Source organism: Numenius arquata, chromosome 8, assembly GCF_964106895.1.
Source record: "Numenius arquata chromosome 8, bNumArq3.hap1.1, whole genome shotgun sequence".
Taxonomy (NCBI): Eukaryota; Metazoa; Chordata; class Aves; order Charadriiformes; family Scolopacidae; genus Numenius; species Numenius arquata.
In genome coordinates this window covers 51,024,214-51,047,202 of record NC_133583.1, presented here as the reverse complement: position 1 = coordinate 51,047,202, position 22,989 = coordinate 51,024,214, and the positions used below count along the sequence as shown (strand labels likewise).

Below are 22,989 nucleotides of genomic sequence, written 5' to 3'. Positions count from 1 at the left end.
GCTGAGAAACAGCTGCTTTGTACGTATCACTGCATGATAGAAGAGGAGTTTGTTGTCTTCTGCTTTCTGCCTCACCTGGTGAAACATGCAGGCTCCCAAACTCAACTGATGGGTAGCTGTCCTGCACAAATAGCTAAACTTACTACATCAGTAAAGAACTTAAGGTCAAAAAATACCTCTGGGGTAAATTAAAATAATAATTGGCCCAAATTTGACTGTAGTTGCAGTATTGATGTCAGAGATCTTGCTGGAAAGCTGGCCAAGGACTAAATTTTTTACTAATTCTGATACAGAATATTTGGGGCAATTTCTGTAGCATAGCAGCATTTCCACCTGATATGTTGGAGCATGCTATGGTCAATTGTTTGTAGCATTTCTTTTGCACTGAGTGGACGTTGTTGACCCACTCATGCAGGGATTAAGTCTTAGAGGCTACTCTGATCAGCATATAGAAAAGTAGATGTGAGGGAGCATTGGATCTTTCTCTCTTTAATACTAAGTAGGTGGGGGTGTAATTGGGAAATAGTTATTACTTGTTTTCTTACTTTTCTTTTAGATAGAAGAACATAGGATTTGTGTCTGTGTGAGAAAGCGACCTCTTAATAAACAAGGTGAGTGTACTGACAAAGCAGCTCTGTCTTGGTGCAGTTTGACTTTGCTTATTCTTATTAAAACTGAGGGTCTTTTCTGTCAACAGAACTTCTAAAAAAGGAATGTGATGTGATTACTGTCCCGAGCAAGTGTGTCCTGCTGGTGCATGAGCCAAAGCACAAAGTGGACCTAACAAAATACCTTGAAACCCAAGCATTTAGATTTGACTTTTCTTTTGATGAATCCTCTTCTAATGAAATGGTGTACAGGTAATGCTTTCTTCTCATGGAGGATGACTTTCAAGATAAAAGCATGGAGCTATGGCTAGATGGCATCTTGGCTTAAAGAAACTGCTACCCAAAATAAATATTAAAATCCTTTTTGGAGGAAACCAACGGGCTGATGAGTCTAAAGCTTGTTTTTGGCATGGCTGTGCTGATTTCCTAAGGATTTGCTTTTATGTGCCTTTTTTTTAAGGAAAACTGATGAAGCAGGGTGTGAAATGCTTGCCTTAATTGTCTCTTTACCTTCTGAATATCCAGGTTCACTGCTAGACCTCTTGTAGAGACCATCTTTGAGGGTGGGAAGGCAACATGCTTTGCATATGGCCAGACAGGCAGTGGCAAGACACACGTAAGTCTTTCTCCAAGGTCTCAAATTTTCTAGCTTTAGATAAAGTATTTTAAAGGTCCTTGATGTTGATAATGAGTATCTGCTGCCTTGTTATTCTGTAAGAAACCTCTACCTCAAACCACAGTGATCTGGAGTGGACTAGGCTAGCCTGCCAGTTTGAGTAATCAGACAGTTGCTGTCATTCCAGTGTTTGAGGTGAGTTTTAGGCAAGGATTTCATATCATTAGTGCTATGGAGTGAGCTCTAGATCTCTTCCAGTAATCCAGAAGGAAATTTGGAAGTTTATAGAAGTTTGGACTTAGGCTGCCTCCATTGCACTGGAATGGGCAGATAAACCTGCTCATCTGAGCGTCACCACAGGAATACAACTGTGAGGCACTAAAATCATAGGCAGTGAAGTACTTTCCCTTACTGATCCCAGGGTGCAGATCTAGTGCAAGGACAATAGCTGTACTTTGAGTCTGGAGTGCTGCAGTCTGGTAGATTCAGAGTGTATCATGTCAAGTAATTGACTCTATTTCATATAAAAGTGGTAGAGAAAATCGCCAAGACAGTACCAACTGGAAGTTTTATTGAGATTAAAGGTATCTTAGTCAAAGGAGTTAAAGGTATTGTCTGCTCTAGAAGTTTGATGCATTTTGAAACTACACACTTGAGCTTTTGCAAGTAGCAGCGAAAATGTTGCTCAACCTACGTCCTAAAAAATGAGGCGTTGCTGCTTCTGACCAGAGGCTGTTTGGTTGCGCTGTCAAGGCCATGCATTTCCCCTGGAAGGAAAAACTGCTTTGCCTCTGTGCCGCAGAGCCAACAGGCATTCAGCTGTTGCTTTGCATAGCCCAGATCTTCTTCCTGAGCTGATAGGGAAGCAGCAAACTCATTTTATCCTGGATTGCACTCTGTTCTAATCATCTCACTGACATCAGAGCATATATATGTATGGTAACTTCCTAGTATGTTCTTGAAACTAAAATCAGGTAGCCTGACTTGTTTGTATCACACCTTACCTCTGGCCTTTTCTCTGCACAGACTATGGGTGGAGGCTTCTCCGGGAGAGTACAGAATGCCTCAAAGGGCATATATGCTTTTGCATGTAAGTTGATTCTTCTTTAGATATAAAAATCAAATTAGTGCTTGTTTCTCTTAAATAGGTGAGATCTGGTTTTGTATGGTTATTTAAAATGTTTCCAGTAAAAGATACATAAAGTATTTGCATTTTCAGTAATAAGTAGTGGTGCTTGCAGGAGGCATGATTATTTTTTTATCAGTTTCACAAAATACTTTCTAGCCTGTAACTTTCTAGATTCACACCTAACTCCCCAGAACATATTTGGTTTTGAGGCAGAGAGATGACACATTTTCTAGTTTGGCATTTGCTGGGCTGAACCATTTAATTTTGATTCTTCTGCTTTGTTTTTGTCTTGGGCTAAGGATGGTGTTTGGCAATACCTGACCTGAATATAACACAACCCTACCCATTTCTCATATAAAGCTTGTTATACAGAAAGCACATGAATGTATGTGTTATGTTTCTTCTTATAAGCATTAGATGCAAAAAACCAAGCACATACAAAATTATTTAAGAAAACAGATGCTTAGAAGCACCTCCTTCATCTAATGTCTAGAAAGCACCATGAGCCCTGACCTCCTCTACCTTCCCTTTAGGAAGGCATATTGTGAAACTAGTGTGTATAGTAAGGCAGTTGAAACAAGAGTAACTGTTTGCCAGTCTCTGAAAATTAGTTATGACTGGCCCTGAAGGAAAGTCTTTGCTTTTTAGCTAAATTTCAAAATCTGAAGCCTAATTGTGAGAAGCTGCACTGGATCCAGCCAAAGGGTCAACTAATCTGGCATATTGTCTCCAAACAGCAGGAGTGCAGATGCTCAGGGACTCATGTTTTCTAGGCTTTCTGCAACAAGTGTTTGAAACACAAATACACAACTCTTTCAGTCCTGTCCAAAACAATAGCAGATCCCAATGTTCCCCCAGATCAGTAAGGATTGCTGTCTGCAGGTGACATCAGCAGTAGGAACTTCCATATCCCTCTGTGGTTTCAGTCCCTGGATGAGGATGCTGCTGGAACTGTTTTCCAGGTGGTAGCACAGCACTAATTGTTCCACTAGCATTTGTTTAGGATGATTGTCACTCAGCTGCCAGACACTGCCTTATGGCTGTGCAATATTTAAAAGTAGATCAAGTAGCAACTACAACATGTTTTAAACTAGTTAACTCAATTCCTGCCTTTCCTTGCTAGCACAAGATGTCTTCCTTCTCCTAAACCAGCCCAGGTACAGGAGTCAGAACCTGGAAGTCTATGTGACTTTCTTTGAAATATACAATGGAAAGGTAAGACTTTTAAAAATCTTAACTTCTTTGGCTGAGTGTTTCATAAGCAGCTGGGTGAAACTTACTTGTTTCTATAGTTCTGTATGGTCTATTGTTCTTGCTGTGTTTGGAATTGAACTGGAAGACTACGTAAAGGTGCTGTTTCTATATAACTTTCTATAAAGACAGCACAAAATACTTACAAGGAGACTTTGTTCAGATTTACCTTAATCTTGTTGCCTGAATACAGGTGTTTGACCTCTTGAATAAGAAGGCAAAGCTTCGAGTCCTGGAGGATGGGAAGCAGCAGGTTCAGGTCGTTGGTCTCCAAGAGAAACAAGTCCACTGCGCTGAGGATGTCTTCAAAATGATTGAGATGGGCAGTGCCAGCAGGTTTGGTGTCTTAAAAACAATGAGTCAAGTCCTGTGGTACCTCCATGTCTACAAACAATGCATAATGTCTGTAGCTGGTGCTTTGAGACTTAAACAGGAGCTTGGTGTTCCCAGTAATAGGTAGGCACTGAGCAGCACCTCTACCTGAAAAGGTGGCGGCTACGGAATAAAGGGCTAACAGGGATAGATTTAGCCTGTCTTCCATAGAGAATGCCAGAGTTCATGGTTCACGTGTCCTCATCTAATGCCGAGAAGAGAGAAACTGTTCACATGAGGAGATGATTGCTCTGGTGTCACAGCTAAACTTAGCAGTCTAATTGCCTTCTAGAAGTATCAGCTATTTTACAGGAGCATGTTGCTTGTGGGCTTGTAATATCAAAGAAGAGCTGCCGGCATCAACCTATAGTTGCAAAAATGCTTTGGCTTAACTGCAGCCCGGATGAGCTGTTCCAGTAGCAACAAAACTGCTGCATGTCTAAAGGGACCTTGTTTAAAGAATCCTTGAGAGCAGGTGCCAAGGGACAGCTGTAGGCTTGGCTCACCATCCTGGCAGGAAGGCTGTGGTCAGGGTGACTCTGCCATTGTTCTGGGGTCTTTAATCAGGAGCTAAAATCGGTATTACCAAGTCTTGTCTGTCTCAGTTCAGTTGCAACTGCTGTGGCAACATTACTAGGCAAATGAGAACTCCCTGGTTTCTGTATTACACTGTATGTGGAGATATGTGCATCCAGCACTCTGCTGTGTGTGCTTTTTTAGCTGACAGTTCAAGCCAAGAGCTATTTAACATTTCAGACTCCTGCCTCATTTTAGGATGGTCTCCCTCCCTTTCCCCCAAGAGTAGGGATGCAGGTGGGACAGTGAACCTGCCAGCCTTCTCAGGGAATGATAGTGAAGGTCACAGGGAGGTTTATAGTAACTTGTAAGAGTCCGCTCTGTCTTGCAGTGATGGAGCAGGTGCAGTTGCACAGCAGAGGTAAAGCGCCAGGCAAGCTTGGCTGGAGAAAGGGATTTACTCTGATTGTAATGTGCTGGCACAGCTAATGCTGTTTAGTGGGGAGCTTTGCTGAGCTTACTGTGTCATGGCAGATGCATTAGGAAAATGAGCTGTGGCCTGCTCTGAGGCAGGTAGATGTGGTGCTGAAGGTATGTCTTCCAGCTCCAAATGCATTTAAGGCATTAGCAGTCAGAAAGGCGTTCCAGTGTAGGCTGGTTGAGTTGAGGCAGGCAGATTAAATCGCCTTAAATCTCTACAACTGGGGCACAGATTCCTATTTCTCACAGCAGTCCTTCTCTTATATCAGAGGTAATTTCACAATTCATGTGAACTTGAGGTATTTGTGTGTGGGATAAAACGGGGAGGTTAAACAACTTAATTGAATCGCTGCAGGTCTTGTCTAGTGCTGTCAGCACCCATTGCGTCTTCTGTGACACAGCTCTAATTCTTCACCTCCTTGCTGTAGGACATCTGGGCAGACTTTTGCAAACGCTAGCTCTTCACGGTCACACGCCTGCTTCCAAATTATACTACGCCGAAGAGGGAAACTGATTGGCAAATTTTCCTTGGTGGATCTGGCAGGAAACGAGAGGGGTGCAGACACCTGTAGTGCTGATCGGCAGACACGAATGGAAGGTGCAGAAATCAATAAAAGCTTGCTGGCTTTGAAGGTGAGCTATAGCACTGGGAACAAATAGCGCTAATCAACACATAGATTCTGTTCAGCTCTGGAGTTATATGTTCTGTTTCTTTCCAGTGCAAGGGAAAAGAACAGCCAAAAAGATCCTAGTTTAGTATGTTAACAACGCTGAAAATGGTGTATACTTCCATTTAGAATGCTTCCAGGAAAGCAGTGCGGTCTTGTCAAGGCAGACACTGGTAGAACCATTTCAAGCTTCATTCAAGTTGTACTTTTTTTTTTTTTACATATGATGGATATACCAGCCCTCCTGTGACAGCCAAATACCTGGAGTGTATTTAAAAGGCTATGAAGTACTTACAGAGCAATAGAGATGACCATTCTCCAGCCTGTTGGGTTTACCAGCAAACTGTTTGAGAAGAGGTGCAAATCTCACATTTGCTTGTTTTTTCTTAGGAATGTATCCGAGCTTTAGGGCAAAACAAATCTCATACCCCTTTCCGAGAGAGCAAGCTGACCCAGGTGCTAAGAGACTCTTTCATAGGAACTAACTCAAGGACCTGCATGGTGAGTATGCACGTGGCACAAATGCACGCACTGCTTATGGGTTCTGCCATTTGTCCAAATAGCTGCACGCTCTTCTAGAGTGAGGGGACTTTGAAGTCAGAAAGCTTCAGCTCTCTGAAAGTCATACAGGTTTTCCTCTTCCACTCTCCCATGGTGACTGAGAACAAGAACTGGTGAGCTTTACCTGGCCCTAGTAGAAGCAGGTACTTCTATGTATGTATGTATGTACTTCTATGAAAGCAGAAGTTGCTTTCATACAGTGAATCTATAGTAGAGCCTGGTGTGCTCTCAAAGGACTTTGCTTCCCGTGGAGGGTGCAGCGCAGTGGGTGCACACAAAGCCAGTGGAAAGCTGGATACAGGGCCACTGCCATGTCCCACGGAAGCTATAAAGAAAAAGGCACTTGGCAGAATTCAGCTCTGACCCTTTGCCCTAACATGTCCCAGCTGCCTGGTGAGATCTGTAGGGCCAGTAACATGAGCAAAAGTCAAATATGGGAGTCACTGAGGTCTTCTGTTCTGTTTGCAGATAGCAATGATTTCTCCAGGCATGAGTTCCTGTGAGTACACCTTAAACACACTGAGATACGCTGACAGGTAATGGCCTTTCTGACTTGAGCATTCTACTCTTCTTGCAGGAGTTTTGGCTCCTTTTATTCTGACCAAAAGTTCTTTTGTTGTCACTGTCTGAAATGGCAATTTGGAAGTTGTTTGTTAGGAGCAAATTATCTTAGAGCTGTCTTATGAAGCTAACCCGGGTGTTCTCTGTGTGAGACATAATAGACATTGTGTTAAACTGTGACTAATGTCTCCTTTCCTCGAAGGAGTCGTCTCCTCTCATGCTAGACTTCAGACTGCCCTGGGTTTTTTTTAGGGAGTTTACCCTGTCCTGAGTGGTTACATCCATGCCCTTTATTTTTTTGTAATACTTTGGGTCCCATTTGTAAGTGGTGTGCCCCTGATGTGGCCCTACAGATGACACAGAACACTTGGTGTTCTTGGTGGACCTTGATATGAACTAATAGGGTATGGCACCTTGAAGACTTTGGGCAAAATCTGAAGGACCTGGAGATCTCGAATGCCTCAAAGCAGATGGTGGGATTGTGTGTTTTGAGTGCCCTGTGGTTGACCTTGGGTACCTGCAGGGCAAGGTAGATTTGCAGGGACTGAGCCCCAGGTTTTCCTGGGGTACCTGGAAGTACCTGAAAACCCTGACGGAGCAGTGAGTCTCTGCTTTACATGCTTCTACACCTCTCTGGCAAGGTGACAAGTAAAAAGGAGACTGTGACTTTTGTTATATCTTAACAAGATGACATTTGCGCATTTCAGGCTTGGTAGCTTTCTTTCGTTTAGTTCACAAAAGGCTGTGTGGCTCCTTTCTGGAAAACATTCCACTCTCTGAAGGATGTATGGTAATTCTTGTCATAAGCATTCAGGAACACTGTGAATCTTGACAGATTCCCAGATTTGGTTCTGGATTCAAGTTGCTTTTTTTTTTTTTTCTCCTGGCAGACAGTCATTCCTGCTCACCTGAAAGTACAGGACAAAATTCAACATCTGACTTAGCGTGCTTAAGTAAGATTCTAGTGTTGAGCTGGGCCCATTGGTTCTTAGCCAGTGCACAAGGCAAGTTCAAGCAATAGGAAAGGTGGTATTAGGCTGAAACTTGCTGGAAACATGAAGCTGACACCAGCTGGGCATTTCACCCCAGTTACTAGTATCTGACATCTACTTCTAGTACCATGTCATCGGCCATGGTACACCTATTATACACCTATTCTAGCACAGTGGGTCTCTGGGAAAAGTCAACCCTATCTAATTTCTTTCCATACTAAATTCTCTTAGTTGGTCAAGACAGACCAAGCTGACGTGTGGAAGACAGCTTCTTTGAAAGGCGTTGCTGACAGTTTGCATTGTGTACTTGGACATTTCTCTCCAGGAGAGGTCCTAGATTGGGCATGGAGACAAAACATCTCTCGGCTTTCCTTTCCACAGCCCTCTGGGGTTTCTGTCCATGTGAGCTTGTTCTGGAGGTAGTAATGTCCTACTACTTAAGAGCAGCCAGATGTCTCTTGCACTGATTGCAGGAGGTATTTTGTGATGCTGTAGCTCAGAAACTGCTGGAAGAAGAGTTTGAGTGACAAATGTTCTTGTTGCAGAGTGAAAGAGCTCAGCCCTCATAATGGAGGTGGTGAAGCACAGAATCAGATGGAGACTGAGAATGAGGAAACACTGACCATTGGAGAAGGCTCAGGTCACAATGTATGTGTGTGTAGTGGGCTGAACAGATCTCAAGGCTGGGAATGACTTGCTGTTCTTACTTGGGCTGTTTCTTGCAGCTCCCCAAGGATGAGGAGGAAGATATCTCTCCCCACATGTCCAACTTCTGTGAGGCTATGACTCAAATTAGTGAAAGAGAGGAGAAGGTTGTAGAACAGCTTAGAGATCTGAGACAGGTATGTGGAAGAGGCAAGTCCAACCCAGGCTGCCATCTACAAGCACCTTGCCTTGTCTGAGCCAAGTGCTGCTGGGTAGTCTGTGGACTGTACTACAGATGCTGTCAGTGGTGTTACTTTTTCCTCACTGACAACTTTTTCCTGTGGTTTCCTGCACAACTGGTTAAACTGGGGTGCTTCAGTGCTTGGGGCCAGCTGGTCCCCCTTCCCCTCCAACTAGCAACCTCTACTTGCTGCTATTGAGCACTGACTGGTACTGGTCTGTAGCAGCTCATCTCTGTTGATTGGTGTGCCAGATTTGAAGAAACTAATTGAATTTCCAGAAAGTCAATTTCTCATCACTGTTATCCTTGTAAATACAGAGAATGCAGACTGAATTTGACTACCTCTTGAGAATCACAGAACAACCAGATTATGATCTCGAGACCTTTGTGAGCAGAGCTAAGTACTTCGTAGAGGAGAGCTCAAGAAACTTCCTTAGTGTTAGAGGTATGTTAGTGCTTGTCTCTGACTAGCACTGTCGCTAATGTTATTTCAAAGACCCGAAGGTAACACTGGCCATACCTGTGGGGGTTTGGGCACCCAGTCGTTCGGCACAGATTATGGTTCTGACCACTTTTCTATGTGATCACAGGGACAGATCTGAAATGTCCTATTGTTTGCACTTTCCAAAATAACATTTTGGCTCTGAACTTCCACTTGCTTTGCGCTGCCATATAAAACTGCCTTCCCTTGAGCAGAATGCAGTATCCACCAAGAGCAGGTGAGCTAAAGTCCCTTTGGCTAGTTGGTTATACAGTTTGCCTTTTGCCTTTACCAAAAAAACAGACTTTGAGAAATAGGTTCTAGAGACTCATAGGGGTATGCCCCCTCTTTCCGCTCCTGTTTTCATGGATATCAGGCCTTAATGCCCATCCACTTGTAACAAGCATCTACCTGGCATATACAGAGATGCCGTGTCTGCCAGCCCCTGCATTTGGTGTGCCTTTGCCTCAGCACAGGACATTACTTAATGTGCAACAAAATCCCTCCAGCTGCTTGGTTCTGACCCAGTTTGGAGACTTCCCAGCTCTATGCAGGAGTATATCAGCTGCCTGTTCCCAGAGCACCGCTTCCCTTCCTTCTGACTGTGGTGGTAGAGAGGCAGCAAGGCAGATGTATGAGCTCGGCTGACACGTGGTAACAGAGCGCCTGAGGTACCTAGACTAGGAACAGGGGAAGCTACAGTGGTAAGGACTACTTTTCTGCCACTCTTGCAATAAGTTGGGGTTTGATTGCCACTTCAGCCTTTGCCTCAAAAACAGGGCTGTGAGGGTTTTCATTTTTCAAGTGAGGCTGAAAATTGTGGCATAAAAATGAACTGTTAACCCGAAGTAGGGACTTTTTTTTAAACAGCCCTGTCCTCCCATTTCAAATGCAGCCCAATAGCTGTATCCCTCCATTCACCATGGAGAGGTGGTGACAAGAAAACAAGAGTAAAGACCCTGCTACCCTCTCTGCCTTATAGGCCAGGCTCTCTGGGATGGCTGGATTAGTGGCATCTAGTTTGAATTGCAAACTGCAGGCTTGAAACTGCTCATGAGTAGAAATGAACAAATACAGCTGAAGAGCTTTGTGGGACCAGGCAGGATTTGATGTCAGCTGAGCGGTTCTTGTGGAGTTCACTTCCTCCTGTGGCCCTTGCAGAGCCTTGCTGAGGGGGCCAGCTGGGCTGGGGAGTTCAGGTCCCAGGTCAGTCACCCTGTCACTCTTTCTTTACAGAAACATTGGATGCCCTGAGAGCTGCCATGCAACTGGAGGAGCAAGCCAGCAAGCAGATGAGCCAGCAAAGGCGTTAGTAAATACAGCAAAACCTGGTTCACAAGCAATCTTCTGTATGTCTTCCATGTTTGTTGGTGGTTTGTGTAACTCCTGTTTTTAAATGTGGTAGAGTGTCTGTGGGTCATGCGTGCCTGAGGGCAGTGAACACGGCAGCCTCTCTCTTCATGGTCTGATATTGGGGTGCTTGGAGCATTAGAAACGCCTGCTGCAAGGCTTGGGGAGGGGGGCCTGAGAGTCTGCTAGATGTGTCTGGCATCTGACCCTTTGCTAGTGACAATGGTCTCTTCTAATAGAACTAGATACACATGTATAGTTTTCTAGTGTGCATATAACTTTTCCAGATGTGCTTGAAACTTGCAAAACTCTTGCAAGTCTGGCTCTTCTAGAAAGAAAGTGGATTATATGTAGTTGTAAAAAAAAATCAGTATTTTAAGAATTTTGATAAATAAATGTTCCTGGATTTAATTATCTTCTATCATATAAAATATATTTCTTGCTGATTTTTGGTAAAGTCTAACAGCCCCTGAAGACTGGCTGGTATTGTAGAGAGAGGCTCATTTCTTGGATGAGGTTCTTTTTTAAAGTCTTTGCACTTATGTTTACATAAAAATCACTCAAAATAAATTTTGAGATCCTGCTGAGTAGAACTTGCTTAGCAAGGGGGAAACTGGTTTAGAGGGTACCTGTCCTGCACCTGAACAAAACTCATCATGTAGCGAGTGGCTCAGCTCTTAAGACATCAGGTAAGCAGGAAAGAGCCTGTGAGGCTCCCTTGTACCATTGGCATTTACTGAGGCTTTGAAGATAGCCCCAGGATGTTACTTCACTTATTTTCGCATGTATTTCCCATGGTTAACATGCCACATAAAATATACATGTCAACAGCCCACCAAAATCTGTATTTAAGGGCAGAAGTGTAAAGCTGGCCACTGGCTCAGGTGCAGCAAGGTGCTGCTGTGGCCCTTATGTGCAACTTGTGTCCAGGTGGCCCCACACAACCTGTCCTCTGGGAAGGAACAGGCAGAGGGGCAGGGTGGGGGAGGACAGATGGGAGGCATGTGTTGCTGTCCTCTGTTTCCTGTTTGTTCAGCTTGCTCCAGGGTTTGTCTCTGAAAGGACAAAACGGCCCTGTGAGCTCTGGGTGCAGCAACACAGGATGCAGCTATATAAACATCGGATTACAAAGGGACCCTTCTACCATTACTCCCTCTTTCTCTGGACCCCCCACCCCGTTCTCCTGCTTTCTGAGCTGCCTTTTCCCCTTGAAAGTAAAGGGTGTAATTTAAGTGTCTGTGCCCCAACTCTGCACGCACCTTTTGTGGACTGCATCCTTGACATGTCTCTGGGGTTGTCTACTATGTTGGAGGCCAGTTCTTCAGCCTGGACTGGATCCATTTTTGTGTACCAGGTCTCTGGACTGTCCTGGAAAAGGCAGGAAAAGAGTTAGGATCTTAAGGGGACCTGGGCAAGCAGCTAGAGAAGAGATACTTCAACCCAGGCAGGATCCTCCCCCACAGCTGGAGCACTCTGTGATCAACTGTTTAGGTACTGGGAGCAGTATGGGGCTGAGCACACTAAGGGGCTCTGAACTGTCAAAGCTGATTTGTACCTGGCCTCTGCCTGCATCATGTTAAGATGGTATAGCCAGGGTAAAAGGGCTGTTATGCTCTACTGAGTTTGGACTAAAGCAAAGGACTCCTGTTCCACTTCACATGTTACTACACTTGGATCATCCAGCCTTGCCCTGTGGTGTCTTAGTGTCTTAGGGTGAGTAAGGATGGTCCTGGGTGCAAGGAACAAAATGTTACCCCTTGTTAGGTCCAGGGAGAAGAGGTGGAACAAACATCGCTTACTTCTCTATATCCACCCCAGGAGCCAGAGCCAAGAGGGACCTGATTCGGAGGAGCTGAAGTCACCTCTTGCCTCATTTGGACCTTCAGCTCACATCTCTAACACCAAGTTCCCGCTGTCACAGCAGGAGCAGGAGCGTGAGATCCCTTCTTGCTCTGTCTTGGAGCTGAGTCAGAGCAATTATCTTCCTGAATTCTGTGACTGAAGATGAATACTTCTCAAAAGGTGGTTTGGTGTATTCTGCACTCTCATGCAATACTGGGTTTCTTGTGAAAAGAAATCCAGTCCCTACATCCCTGCAAAACAGACCAAGGTCCTAGGGCTGCTAACAAACCCGAAAAGGGAGGCGTGTTTACCATAAAGCGCTGGAACGGTGTGGGTCCTAGTACCGCCTTTACGCTCTCCTCCACAAAGGGAAATGTGTGGACAAAATACTGCAAAAGAACAGAGAGCTGGTGTGTAGGGAGAAGGGTTGTGAGTGTGTGTACAGAGGGTAGAGCTGCATGAACAATACAGCTCCACGTAAACTGTTGTCACATGCCAGTGCTACTGATGGCACTTCATAAACACACCAAGAGGAACCTGTGGGTCCCTGCTCAAGACTCACCTTGTCCCCCTCCCCTAGTGCCAGCTCCCACCTTCATTGACAAGAGGAGGGAGGGTGTTTCAGTGAAACGACTGCAGTGCAATAGTTGCCAGGGAGGTCACCCTGCTCAGAGGAAGAGTGCACTGACCCTCTGCATTACTAGGTTGGTTTGTAAACCCCTTTTCCCCTGAGCAGCCTGGTTCTCAGCCATCACTCATACAGGCCTTCCCATCTACTGACAGCACGGTCCTTCCCTGGAGCTGTTACACAGGCAGAGCTGTGCTAAGGCAGGCCAAAACGCTTTACCCAGCACCAGCCTGCTTATAATTCTGTGCTAAGTGTCTTGCTCCAGGCAAATTATCTTGGTTAGTCCCTTAGCTCCATCTGTGCCTACTACCCACAGCAAGCATGGGGGTAGAACAGATGTGTGAGGGCCCAACATTGGCTTCGCAATGCCCTGTTTGTGGCGGGTGGCAGAAGGGAGGCAGACGGAAGGGGAAATGCAGCTCTTTCCTGAAGGAAGTGTTGCTCCTGCCTTTGTGGATAAGCCTGCATCTGCTATGCTCAAAAAAAAAAAACCCTTCCTGCTCAGGTGCTCTGGGAGGAGATCACATGCTACGATGTTCTCCGCCATGTAACACCACACTCACCTTCAGGGAGATGCTGGCGTGTCTCTGGCTGGCTGCATGGTCCAGGTTCCCCACAGCAACCATCAGGCCATGTACCACTTTCAGTTGGATCAGCTCTTCAGCCACGTCTGCTGACTCCTTGGCTAATATGCTGCAATGAGATAGGCCATCAATCCCTACCCTCCATGGGGGCAGAAGCACACAACAAATTGAGTCTGGGCCTCTTGGTGCGACCCCAATGGAAATTAATGTGTTCCTACCCGGCCCTAGCAGCACCAAGAGACAGGAGAGTCTCAAGAAATGTTTGGCTGTGTGTGGATTAGCGATCATTTAACATGTGGGCTTGCTGAGAACAAATTGGTTAATGATTGGCAGGAGCTTTCTGGGGTGTATTAAAGTATAGCAAGTTTCTTGTGTGACCATGAAGAACCCAGGACTTAAAACCCACCACCATTACTTCTGTGAGCATGTCCCTTGGAAGATACTCCAGTATGTATGTCTCCCTACCCACCAAGGGCTTTCTGTCATCTGCTTTTGCAGGAAAAGTGTTCCGATAGCACTATCTTGTGGACACTGCAGGAAATTCACATTGAATGAACGAATTTTAGCACAAACGGCTGAATTTCCTTAAGGATTCTGCAGTCAATCGTAGGCACTAGACTCTTCCGTTGGGTAGCTGATGTTAAACAAGGGAGATTCACTGCTTGCTGTGGCTCCCAGCTACGTGGAGAACAGAGCACCCTCACCTGAAGGAAAAGCACCCTTCAGCCCTGACTGTGGCAGGACACACACATTGCTTCCAGGCCCAGCCATAAAGGGGACACTGTGGCAGCACACAGGGACAGAGCAGATGGGATTCCACATCCCCCTATAAATAAAACTTCACGCCAGCTCCAGTGTCGGAAGCTGGGAGGGTCTGAGCACAGCTACAGGCAGGCAGCAGTTCTGCCCTATTCCTGAGCACAGCCTGACTCCGAACAGCCTTGTTGTCCCAAAGCGGGGTCACTTACCTGGTGTGTAGACACCAATATACACACAGGGTAGTGTATATTAGGTATTATCTATTTATTTCATCTCTGCAGAGATGGGTGCTAGGTGGCAATCCACAAAGCCAGCACACTGGCCTAAAAACTCTTAGGAATATTTATACAGTTCAAAACACAGAAATACATGCCCCTAATTATAATTATTAGTTAATACCTTATCTTAACAATTTCTATTGGTTAGTACAGTCTCTTGCTTTCATTTAAGGTTACAAGGTCCTTTAATTGATGTGCACATGCTCCAGCACCATGGGGGGAGAGTCCAGTTCAGCCTCCAATTGAGTTGGTGGTGGGGATCTCCCACTGCCTTTCCCCCAGTTACTGCAAATTTTTGTTGACTTCATGCCTTATCCATCATCTGTCTGCTTTTCAGCCAGTTTCAGTGCCTCCTGCTGTGGGATGTTCCTTATTATCAGCCTTCTGTTCTTTTTCAAGGGTATACTCATTAGCAAGGCATTTATTGTTTATAGCAAGTGTCTGGTTTCACAGGGCCTTGTGACATTTTCACAGCTCTTTTTTCTTACCTAGTGGAAGATTCCACCTTCTAAAATATATTTTACTTTTGAAAAAGTACATTCTACCTTCTTAAAGTACATCAGCCTCTCTGACAGGATTCTCAGCTGAGCTGGGGTACTCAGCCGGAGAGCAGTGCCAGAGATGAATGGGTGAACGCTCCCGGGGAGGAACACGTCCCAGTACTTTCCTACCCAAATGAAGCCACTTCTCTAAGGTCCTTTTTATGCTTCTGTAGGTTTTGCTCCAGAGTTTCTCACCCAATGGCTTTTGCAGCAGCTGCTTGCTGAATATCCACCAACATGGGCTCCCTCAGGCAAAGTGTGGTTGGGTCTGCATGAGGAACATTAGGAAGGTGAGAATGATGCTTGAAATGCTTCTAAAATGTTAGAAGGGAGGGGAGTTGCAAGTACACTACTAGCACGAAAGGTCTTTCAGGAAAACACCGGCACCCTGCGAGGGTCTGTGCACATGATGCCCGCGGCAGCACAGCCGCATCTCAGAGAGCCTGAGCCACTGGGACCTGGTTGATCATTCTCGCCCGGCAGACAGCAGACCTCAGAGGGTCTCTGGAGACCTGGACGGTGGCCCCCGCGTTGACTCGACCCGGGCTGCCCCGGCTGCTGTGCCCCTCGCCTCGGGGGACAGCCCCCCCCTGCAGCTCCTCCCCTGCGAGTCTGGGCAACTGCCCTGGAGAAGGAAGCGAGGGAGCTTGGGACAACCAACCCCCCCCCCGTTCGCCCTGGCAGGAGGCCATGGTCAGCTCTTTTACCTCTGGTGGTCTCGTCACTGACGGTAAGGGCTTTCTCCTTGGGTGGCGTCAGTAAGGCAACCAGGCCCTTCAGCAGGGCCGGCCGGACCTGGCGGGCCATGAGGGCCTTCAGCAGCTGGATGGCTGGTAGAGAGGGAGGGAGGGAGAGATGGAGGGAGAGAGGCAGCCATCCGGTACGGCTTGTCGCGGCGGCGGGTCGCTCCGCAGGCAGGGGGTGGCAGCGGACATCACCCTATAACCCTACCGTTAAGGAGCCAACGGTTTCAACGGTCATTAACTAACTCGTTATTGTTCTATTTTTCACCAGAAAAAGGGGTAGCTCCACCGAAATGGAGCCTCAAAAAATTTCTCGACACTCGTGCCTGTTCCTCTCCACGGAAATCTTTAGTAAAAGGCGAAAGATTTATACGATCTGAAGAGAAACCAGAGTATAACGAGCTTTCGGTCCCCGGCACACCGCCTGTCTGCCCCGCGCCACATAAGTCACGGCGACGGGTCCCCGCCCACCCCCACGGTCCCACGGCCCCCAACCCGGCCCGGCCCGGCCCCACCGCGAGCGGCCCAGCCCCACGGACCCGTACGGTTCGGACCGGCCGCGGCGGCAGACATCGGCGGGGCCGGGGCAGGGCGGGGCGGCCGCGGTGCACCCTGGGTATGCAAATCAACCGAATGCTAATGAACACATGCTAATAAGACACATGCTAATGAGGCGGCGGGGGAGGTGCCTGCGGTGCGGGATGAGCGCTGCCACCGCCTCTGCCGGTCACGGAGCGGGTCCCGGCTCTCCCGGCCACAACTGGGGGGCACCATATTTCCCCCATTCGCACACCACTACCCCCCCCCGTCGCTCTTTTCGACAAACGTCCCCGCCAATTTTCATTCTGATTTTTACCAGAAAAAGGGGTAGCTCCACCGAAATGGAGCCTCAAAAAATTTCTCGACACTCGTGCCTGTTCCTCTCCACGGAAATCTTTAGTAAAAGGCGAAAGATTTATACGATCTGAAGAGAAACCAGAGTATACCCCACTTCCCCCCAGCACACCTACCCACCCCCGCCTGCCGCCCCATAGGACACGGCGACCCCCACCCCGACCCCCGCCGCCCCACCCGGCCTGACACCGGCTCGCCGCGGCTACCGGCACCCCCGGCTCGGTCCGAGCCCACCGGCCACGCCGGCTCGGGGCGGCTGTGACCAGCGGGGCCGGCGCGGCCCTGCCCGCACTGCACGCTGGGTATGCTAATCAGAGCCATGCTGATGAGGGACATGCTAATGAGGCGGTCTGCCCTACCGGGCGGGGGCGGAGCGAGCGGCCGGGGCGGCGGAGCGGCAGCGGGCAAGGAGGCAGCACCGCCCGGGGTGGGTGGCATCGTCCCCCCGCAGTGAGCAGAGGGATCGGCCCCGCAGCAGCATCCCCACCCCGGGAATCAGCTGTGCTTCGCACCCTGTAGTAAATCTATTTTTCACCAGAAAAAGGGATAGCTCCACCGAAATGGAGCCTCAAAAAATTTCTCGACACTCGTGCCTGTTCCTCTCCACGGAAATCTTTAGTAAAAGGCGAAAGATTTATACGATCTGAAGAGAAACCAGAGTATAACTAAGGCGTCTTCCCGCGCACAGACCCCTCTCCCCGTTGTCCCCCCGCAGCACACGGCGACCCCCGCCGCTTTTGCCCGCCCCCCGCCGCCCCAAAGCCGCACAGGAACACACTCCAACCCCCCCCACCCGGGCGGCCCAGAGAAGCGGCGGCGGCGGACAGCGATACCGGCGCCGCGCCGGCGCTCCGCGGTGCACCCTGGGTATGCAAATAAAATGAATGCTAATGAGCTTAGTGTTAACGAGGCGCCCTGCACAGCCGCAGCTCGGCGGGAGCGGTAGCTTCGTGGGGGCTGCTGCGCCCCTCTGTCCCCGCCGCGGATTCGGTGGCCCCCGAACCGCACGGGCTGAGCCTCTCCTCCCTTAGTGTCCATCCCCGCCACCCCTGCCCAGCCCTGGAGATGGCTACCCCAGCCGCAGCCTCCCTGAGCCCCCCTCGGCCACCACCTGGGGCAGGTGGATGGGTCCTACCTTCGTACTGGACCTCCAGGTGCACCGAGCACAGTAAGCTCAGCACGGGCTCCACCAGTATGGAGGGCGCCTCTCCCACCACGTCCTGGGGGCAAACAGGCAGAGTGACAGGGACAGTCTTGACAGTACTCCATGCTGTCCTGTTTTAGGCACAGGGGCTGCCCAGTGCGGCCCCTGACACCCCCAACTGGCCTAGCTCCCGCCAGGGCAGGAAAGACAGACATGGGATCTAACGCTGCCCCTCAGCCCCAGGCAGACCCACCACCCACCTGCATGACCACGAGCGTCTGCAGAGCCAGCTGCTGGGCTCGGGGGGAGGCGCAGGGCAGCACAGCAATAAGGCCTTTGTAGACTTGCTTCTGGTACTTGGGATTGCCGCGACCCAAAGAGTCCAGCAGAACCTGCACGTCTTCTTGAGCCTCTGCTGAGCTGGAAGTGACCAAGAAGTTGGCGAGGGATCGCACCCCTGGGCAGAGAAAGAGACACCAAGTTGTGTGTCTGGATGATTCTGGGTCACCCATCTCGTGTGTTTTACTGACACCCCAAGAGAAGCATAGCTTAAAGAACAGAAGCCAGGAAAAAAGTTCTTTGGCCTTTGTCAGGAGCCACAGCACCAACTGGAAAACCAGTCGGCAAAATTCTCAGCTGGAGTAGGTAGCCAAGGCCCTTCTGCGGGCATTTACACAAGCAGAGTGTGATGCCAACAGTGCTGCTAAAGATCTCTGCGCAGATCCTGCAGCTTTGCGTCCCTTGGAGGAAGCTGTGATGGCAGGTATCACCCCGTAGCCTCCAACACCGTAATCTGAACAACAGAACAACTAACAGAAAAAAAACCAAAACCGTAATGCTCTTTCAAAAGATACAAACCACAAAACCCTCCCACCCCCAGAGGGGAAGTCTGGGAAAGTTTGCAGTAGGTGAACGCTGTGGGTAAGAATGGAAACTGTTTTGTGGTTTAACTGGAGCAGTTGCAACCAGCAGGACAGCAGTATTCCATCAAAAGAAATGACTGTAAAGAAAGGCAGCTCATTAAAAACTGAGAGAGGGGATGAAATGCAACTGCTCAGCGATAGCCGAGACCCTGAACTCCTTCCAGCCAGACAAACGCCGCAGCAATCTGCCATCCGGCCAGTGGAGGGGAAGGGACCGTGGCAAGCAGAGGTCAGGGAGAACATCCTCGCCTGAATTAGGAAAAAGCATGGATGGACACGCTGCCTACCGTAGCTTTCACAAATAAGCTCCTTGTATTTCCTGCCAGCGTTTGCGACGAGCTGCAGCAGCTTCACAGACTCCCTTTTGTCCTCTTCTTTCAGGTGGTTCAACCCCAGTATTTCCAGGAGAATCAAGACACCTCCGATCTCCAGAAATTCAATAATGTATCTGTGTCTGCAAGGATAGAGGGTACAAAGCCACAAGTGTCACCTGCCTTGGAGCCCATCTTCCAGTGGGTGCCCGGGCAGTGAACACAAGGAGGCTCTGCCTGGAGCGCAGAGGCAGATGCCCGCCAGCAGCACGCTTTGCTGCTAGCAGGTTACCAGCTCCCGTTTTGCCCTGTGCTCATTTCAGGTACCAAACTACAGGCACAAAAAGCCCTGTCTCCATACTCGGGCTCTCACCACACTTCTTCCACATCATGTCAGTGACCCGGTGGCTCTGGGGACACGCACAAGCAGTGGATTTGGTTTTGAGAGCATTTGGAATTTCTACCACGAGCCTCACTGGGGCCTGCCTTGCTTGCACAGCCCTCCCAAAAGATCACCAAGGACTTGTTATTTTCTTATCTATTCACCCCCTCACCCTTTTGTGCCCTTCCCAGGGCGCCATTCACACAGTGACATTCTATACTCACCCACTCGCAGCAGACAGGAAGATGCCAATGGACTTGAGCAGCTTGTTGAGGCACGTGCTGTACATGTAGCTGTTAGACAAGGCTAAGGAGAGATTTACAGACCATTGTGGTGTCCCCCAGGCTGCCTTTGGCAATGTGGAGGTCTGATCTGGGTACTGTCTCTGCGAGAGAGCACGGACCTTCCTCTCACAGAGGTGCAGAGGCAGCACGCTCATCCCAATGTGAGAAAAAAACACTAATTCTAGTTTCCTGACAGACCTAACTTTCTCTTCAGTTCCATCTTTAGATAGCCACTTCCTCTCCCCTGCTGGATATGGATGCCTCCATACAGAAGCTCATTTTTTAAGCAAATTTTTGGTAGAGAACTTTCCCACTACCATACTCCTCCTCCAGCTGTCCAAGGAAACAGATACGTCATCCTGAGCCATGCTGTTAGGCGAGCCAGAAACAAGCTGGCTCCCTGGGAGAACTCCAGCTCCAGCTCTGGTTCTGTCTTGCCATCATTGCTTCTAATGAAGTTGTTCAGGATGTGACTTCGAGCGACTTTGTGGGCACTATCCCATTCCTGCAAGAAAACCATGAGCTTCCTGATGGCTTCCTGCTCTTTGGCAGAAGTCATGATCTCTTCTGCCTAGAAAAAAGTGAGAAAGAAGTTAAAAAAGGGCTTTGAAGATAGAAAAAGTCTAAGGAATTACCACCAGAATCACATTTAAAATCTCTGGCAAATAATATTAAAGCACTTACTAGCTAGTAATTTAATCTCGTTTCCCATTATACTCATTTCATAGATAAAAAGACTGAGGCAAGAGGAGAGTCCCTGGTATGTCTGAAGCTGCACAATGAATCTGCAACAGATTTGAGATTATTTTCCAGGGCAGGTGGTTTCACTGCAGGAGCTCTCTTCTCTGCTCTGTTAATAAAGTAATTTTGATGTCACCCATTCCCCCAGCCTCGGTTTCTCGCTAGCCTCATGATCTGAGCACTGCATCTCATATCTGACCTGCCAGAGAGTAAATAGGGTGAAATGAGAGGACAAATAGGTATGGATTTATGGGGAGTGACAGGGTCAAGGGGGCTGTAAATGCCTGTTAGCACAGCAGTGCAGCGTGCCCTCACTCACATGATGGAGCAACAGCCATTTGGACTGGGCCCACATCCGCTCCAGGAGCATGTGCTTGGCTTTGGCACTAGGGCAGCGCTTTAGGACCCTTTGGCCTGACACACATTTGCTCTGTTTCTTTCTTATCTACTTTCTATGGCATGTTTTTAAATAATCTAAGAAAACCTGAAATGGTAAGAACTATAGGGAAGACAACAGAAGCTCCAGAAACATCCCTTGCCTGCACTTCCTTCTGTCCCTTCACAGAGGTGTTAAATAAAGCAATCCATATTTTGCCAAATTTCTTTTTCACGCTTTGAGCTCAGTATGATATCCCCTATTCCAGCTTGACAAATGTGACGATCCACTTAGTAGGGGGATGAAATGTCAGAAGATTAAACTCTCTGCTCCATAGGTGAGAGTTTCACTGACATGTATGCGTTCGGCTTTAAAACACTGACCAGTCTCAAGGAGCCTCGCGCTTAAACATCAGTATCTGTGTACAGACACAGATGCGGAAAGGGGGACAAGGTCACAGACAGTTGCATTAACACAGGTGTGTTGCCCTCCACCCAGCTGTATCATCATGCCTAAGGTTAAGAAAGGAATTCCCGCCTTGTCTAATACATTTCTTGGACTTCCTACCTAAGAAAAGCACCATTTTAGGTTTTATTTAAAGTGTGGTTTAAGCAAAAAAAAAAAAAAAAAAGTTAAAATTATACAAAATCTTTGTATTTCAAAATAAGAAGTTTCTTTCAATTTAATACAAGTCGCCAAGATTACCAATTTCCTATCTACAAAGTTCTTCAGCCTTTTCTCCTATAATCTGGAGCAAAATCCCAAACCAGTTCCAGAATATACCCAAGATACCTGCTCAAAAGTAACTTTCTATTGCTATTATCTGAACCAGACTGAAAACAACGACCATGAAGTGAACATGTACCTCAGTGCCTGAAAACAAACAAACAGTGTCTTCAAAAAGCTGGCTAAGAAACAATATTTGAGAGTTGAGATTAAATTTCATTTGGGAATTAACGGTCTGTGCTCTGTAAGGAGTCTGTGTCCTTGGCAGGGCGTTTGCCGGATCTCCTTTGCGGGGAAGCAGGTTTAAAATAAATCCATTTTCCCAAAATAGTTGTGATTGAAAATGTTATTAGCCATAACAAATGTTAGTGCTGACAGGAGAATGGCCTGTTAGGGGCCTCTGGTGAAACAGTCAAGTGAAAGTCATATTTCACATTATTGCGAACATTTTCCTGTGATTTACAGAATATTTGTGAAACATTACTTGCAAGGCATATGATTGATATGGAGAGAACAGCTAGTGTGTAGGGAGAATCTGTATTTCACAGAGACTGTTTGCATGAAATTTACAGTCCCATAAAGTGCTCCTCTGTCCTCAACAGAGATCTAGTTAAAAGAACTTTACAGTCTGAAACATCCCAAAATTGATTCTAAATTAACATTTCCATATTTATGTTTAAGATGCTGGTGGTGTAATGCTATTGTATTTTTATTATAAATCTGCAGTAACCCCCCACTATACAGAAATACCAGCATCAGCCTCTGGACGTGAGGATTTTAGTGATACAAAGGGCTTGCCTATGAATCAACAGCAGAAAAAAGAAGAGTTTGAAACAATGATCACATGAGGCTTCTGAGGATATGGTGGTATCTGTCCCTGGCTGCTATAATAACAGCATCTGCTGACATAGTAGTCTTTAAGCCAACATTGCCAAGTACCCTGAAAAACGTACATGAATATTTTTTATTATGACCCTTTTACATATGGGAACATAGAGACACAGGGAAGTTAAATGACTTCCCTGAGTCGTTTGTCAGTGCTAGTATCAGCACATAACTCCTGTTTGTTGGCTTCAAACTCTGCTCTTAACAGTGCTGGGCTGCCACCCCAGTCCCTTGGACCTAATAATCAAAACAAGGCTGGGTCAGGGCAGTGCTTTATTCCTGCCAAGAAAAACACAAGTGATTTAGGAACTGGCTCTGGCAATTCAGCAGTTCTTTACATCCAGAGTTCTGCTAAATCATCAGATTGAGATCAAAAGGCAAACCGGTGCTGTGTCAGCCTCAGTCCGAGTGTCAGGGACTGACAGGACTCATGGAAGGACAGTGTGATGGTGATTTGGTGTTACCTTTGCGTCTTG

At 47.5% G+C, this 22,989-nt stretch overlaps 2 protein-coding genes and 3 non-coding genes across 5 annotated transcripts in view; 1 reads left to right on the top strand and 4 right to left on the bottom strand.

Annotated features, from left to right (window-relative positions):
- The window catches only part of KIF2C (kinesin family member 2C), a 17,690-nt gene extending 6,810 nt beyond the window's left edge, over nucleotides 1-10,880 (top strand). The window contains exons 9-21 of the mRNA XM_074151269.1: nucleotides 557-611; nucleotides 698-860; nucleotides 1,134-1,224; nucleotides 2,251-2,314; nucleotides 3,477-3,568; nucleotides 3,798-3,940; nucleotides 5,401-5,605; nucleotides 6,031-6,141; nucleotides 6,670-6,737; nucleotides 8,300-8,402; nucleotides 8,480-8,596; nucleotides 8,959-9,085; nucleotides 10,358-10,880. Of these exons, the coding sequence (XP_074007370.1) occupies nucleotides 557-611; nucleotides 698-860; nucleotides 1,134-1,224; nucleotides 2,251-2,314; nucleotides 3,477-3,568; nucleotides 3,798-3,940; nucleotides 5,401-5,605; nucleotides 6,031-6,141; nucleotides 6,670-6,737; nucleotides 8,300-8,402; nucleotides 8,480-8,596; nucleotides 8,959-9,085; nucleotides 10,358-10,434 (1,416 nt within the window). The 3' untranslated portion in view covers nucleotides 10,435-10,880. The remainder of the gene's footprint in view (nucleotides 1-556; nucleotides 612-697; nucleotides 861-1,133; nucleotides 1,225-2,250; nucleotides 2,315-3,476; nucleotides 3,569-3,797; nucleotides 3,941-5,400; nucleotides 5,606-6,030; nucleotides 6,142-6,669; nucleotides 6,738-8,299; nucleotides 8,403-8,479; nucleotides 8,597-8,958; nucleotides 9,086-10,357) is intronic.
- The window catches only part of ARMH1 (armadillo like helical domain containing 1), a 26,448-nt gene extending 3,459 nt beyond the window's left edge, over nucleotides 1-22,989 (bottom strand). Inside the window, exons 1-11 of the mRNA XM_074151270.1 lie at nucleotides 22,978-22,989; nucleotides 20,139-20,356; nucleotides 19,726-19,794; nucleotides 19,096-19,262; nucleotides 18,146-18,342; nucleotides 17,877-17,961; nucleotides 15,812-15,934; nucleotides 15,300-15,372; nucleotides 13,505-13,634; nucleotides 12,625-12,702; nucleotides 11,718-11,839 (exon numbers count right to left, since the gene is read on the bottom strand). Of these exons, the coding sequence (XP_074007371.1) occupies nucleotides 11,718-11,839; nucleotides 12,625-12,702; nucleotides 13,505-13,634; nucleotides 15,300-15,372; nucleotides 15,812-15,934; nucleotides 17,877-17,961; nucleotides 18,146-18,342; nucleotides 19,096-19,262; nucleotides 19,726-19,794; nucleotides 20,139-20,344 (1,250 nt within the window). The 5' untranslated portion in view covers nucleotides 20,345-20,356; nucleotides 22,978-22,989. The remainder of the gene's footprint in view (nucleotides 1-11,717; nucleotides 11,840-12,624; nucleotides 12,703-13,504; nucleotides 13,635-15,299; nucleotides 15,373-15,811; nucleotides 15,935-17,876; nucleotides 17,962-18,145; nucleotides 18,343-19,095; nucleotides 19,263-19,725; nucleotides 19,795-20,138; nucleotides 20,357-22,977) is intronic.
- On the bottom strand, nucleotides 16,129-16,243 carry LOC141468075 (U5 spliceosomal RNA). The gene has a single exon (XR_012463368.1). It is a non-coding gene; the product is annotated as a U5 spliceosomal RNA (small nuclear RNA).
- Nucleotides 16,717-16,831, bottom strand: LOC141468069 (U5 spliceosomal RNA). Its single transcript, XR_012463363.1, has one exon. It is a non-coding gene; the product is annotated as a U5 spliceosomal RNA (small nuclear RNA).
- On the bottom strand, nucleotides 17,290-17,404 carry LOC141468059 (U5 spliceosomal RNA). Its single transcript, XR_012463353.1, has one exon. It is a non-coding gene; the product is annotated as a U5 spliceosomal RNA (small nuclear RNA).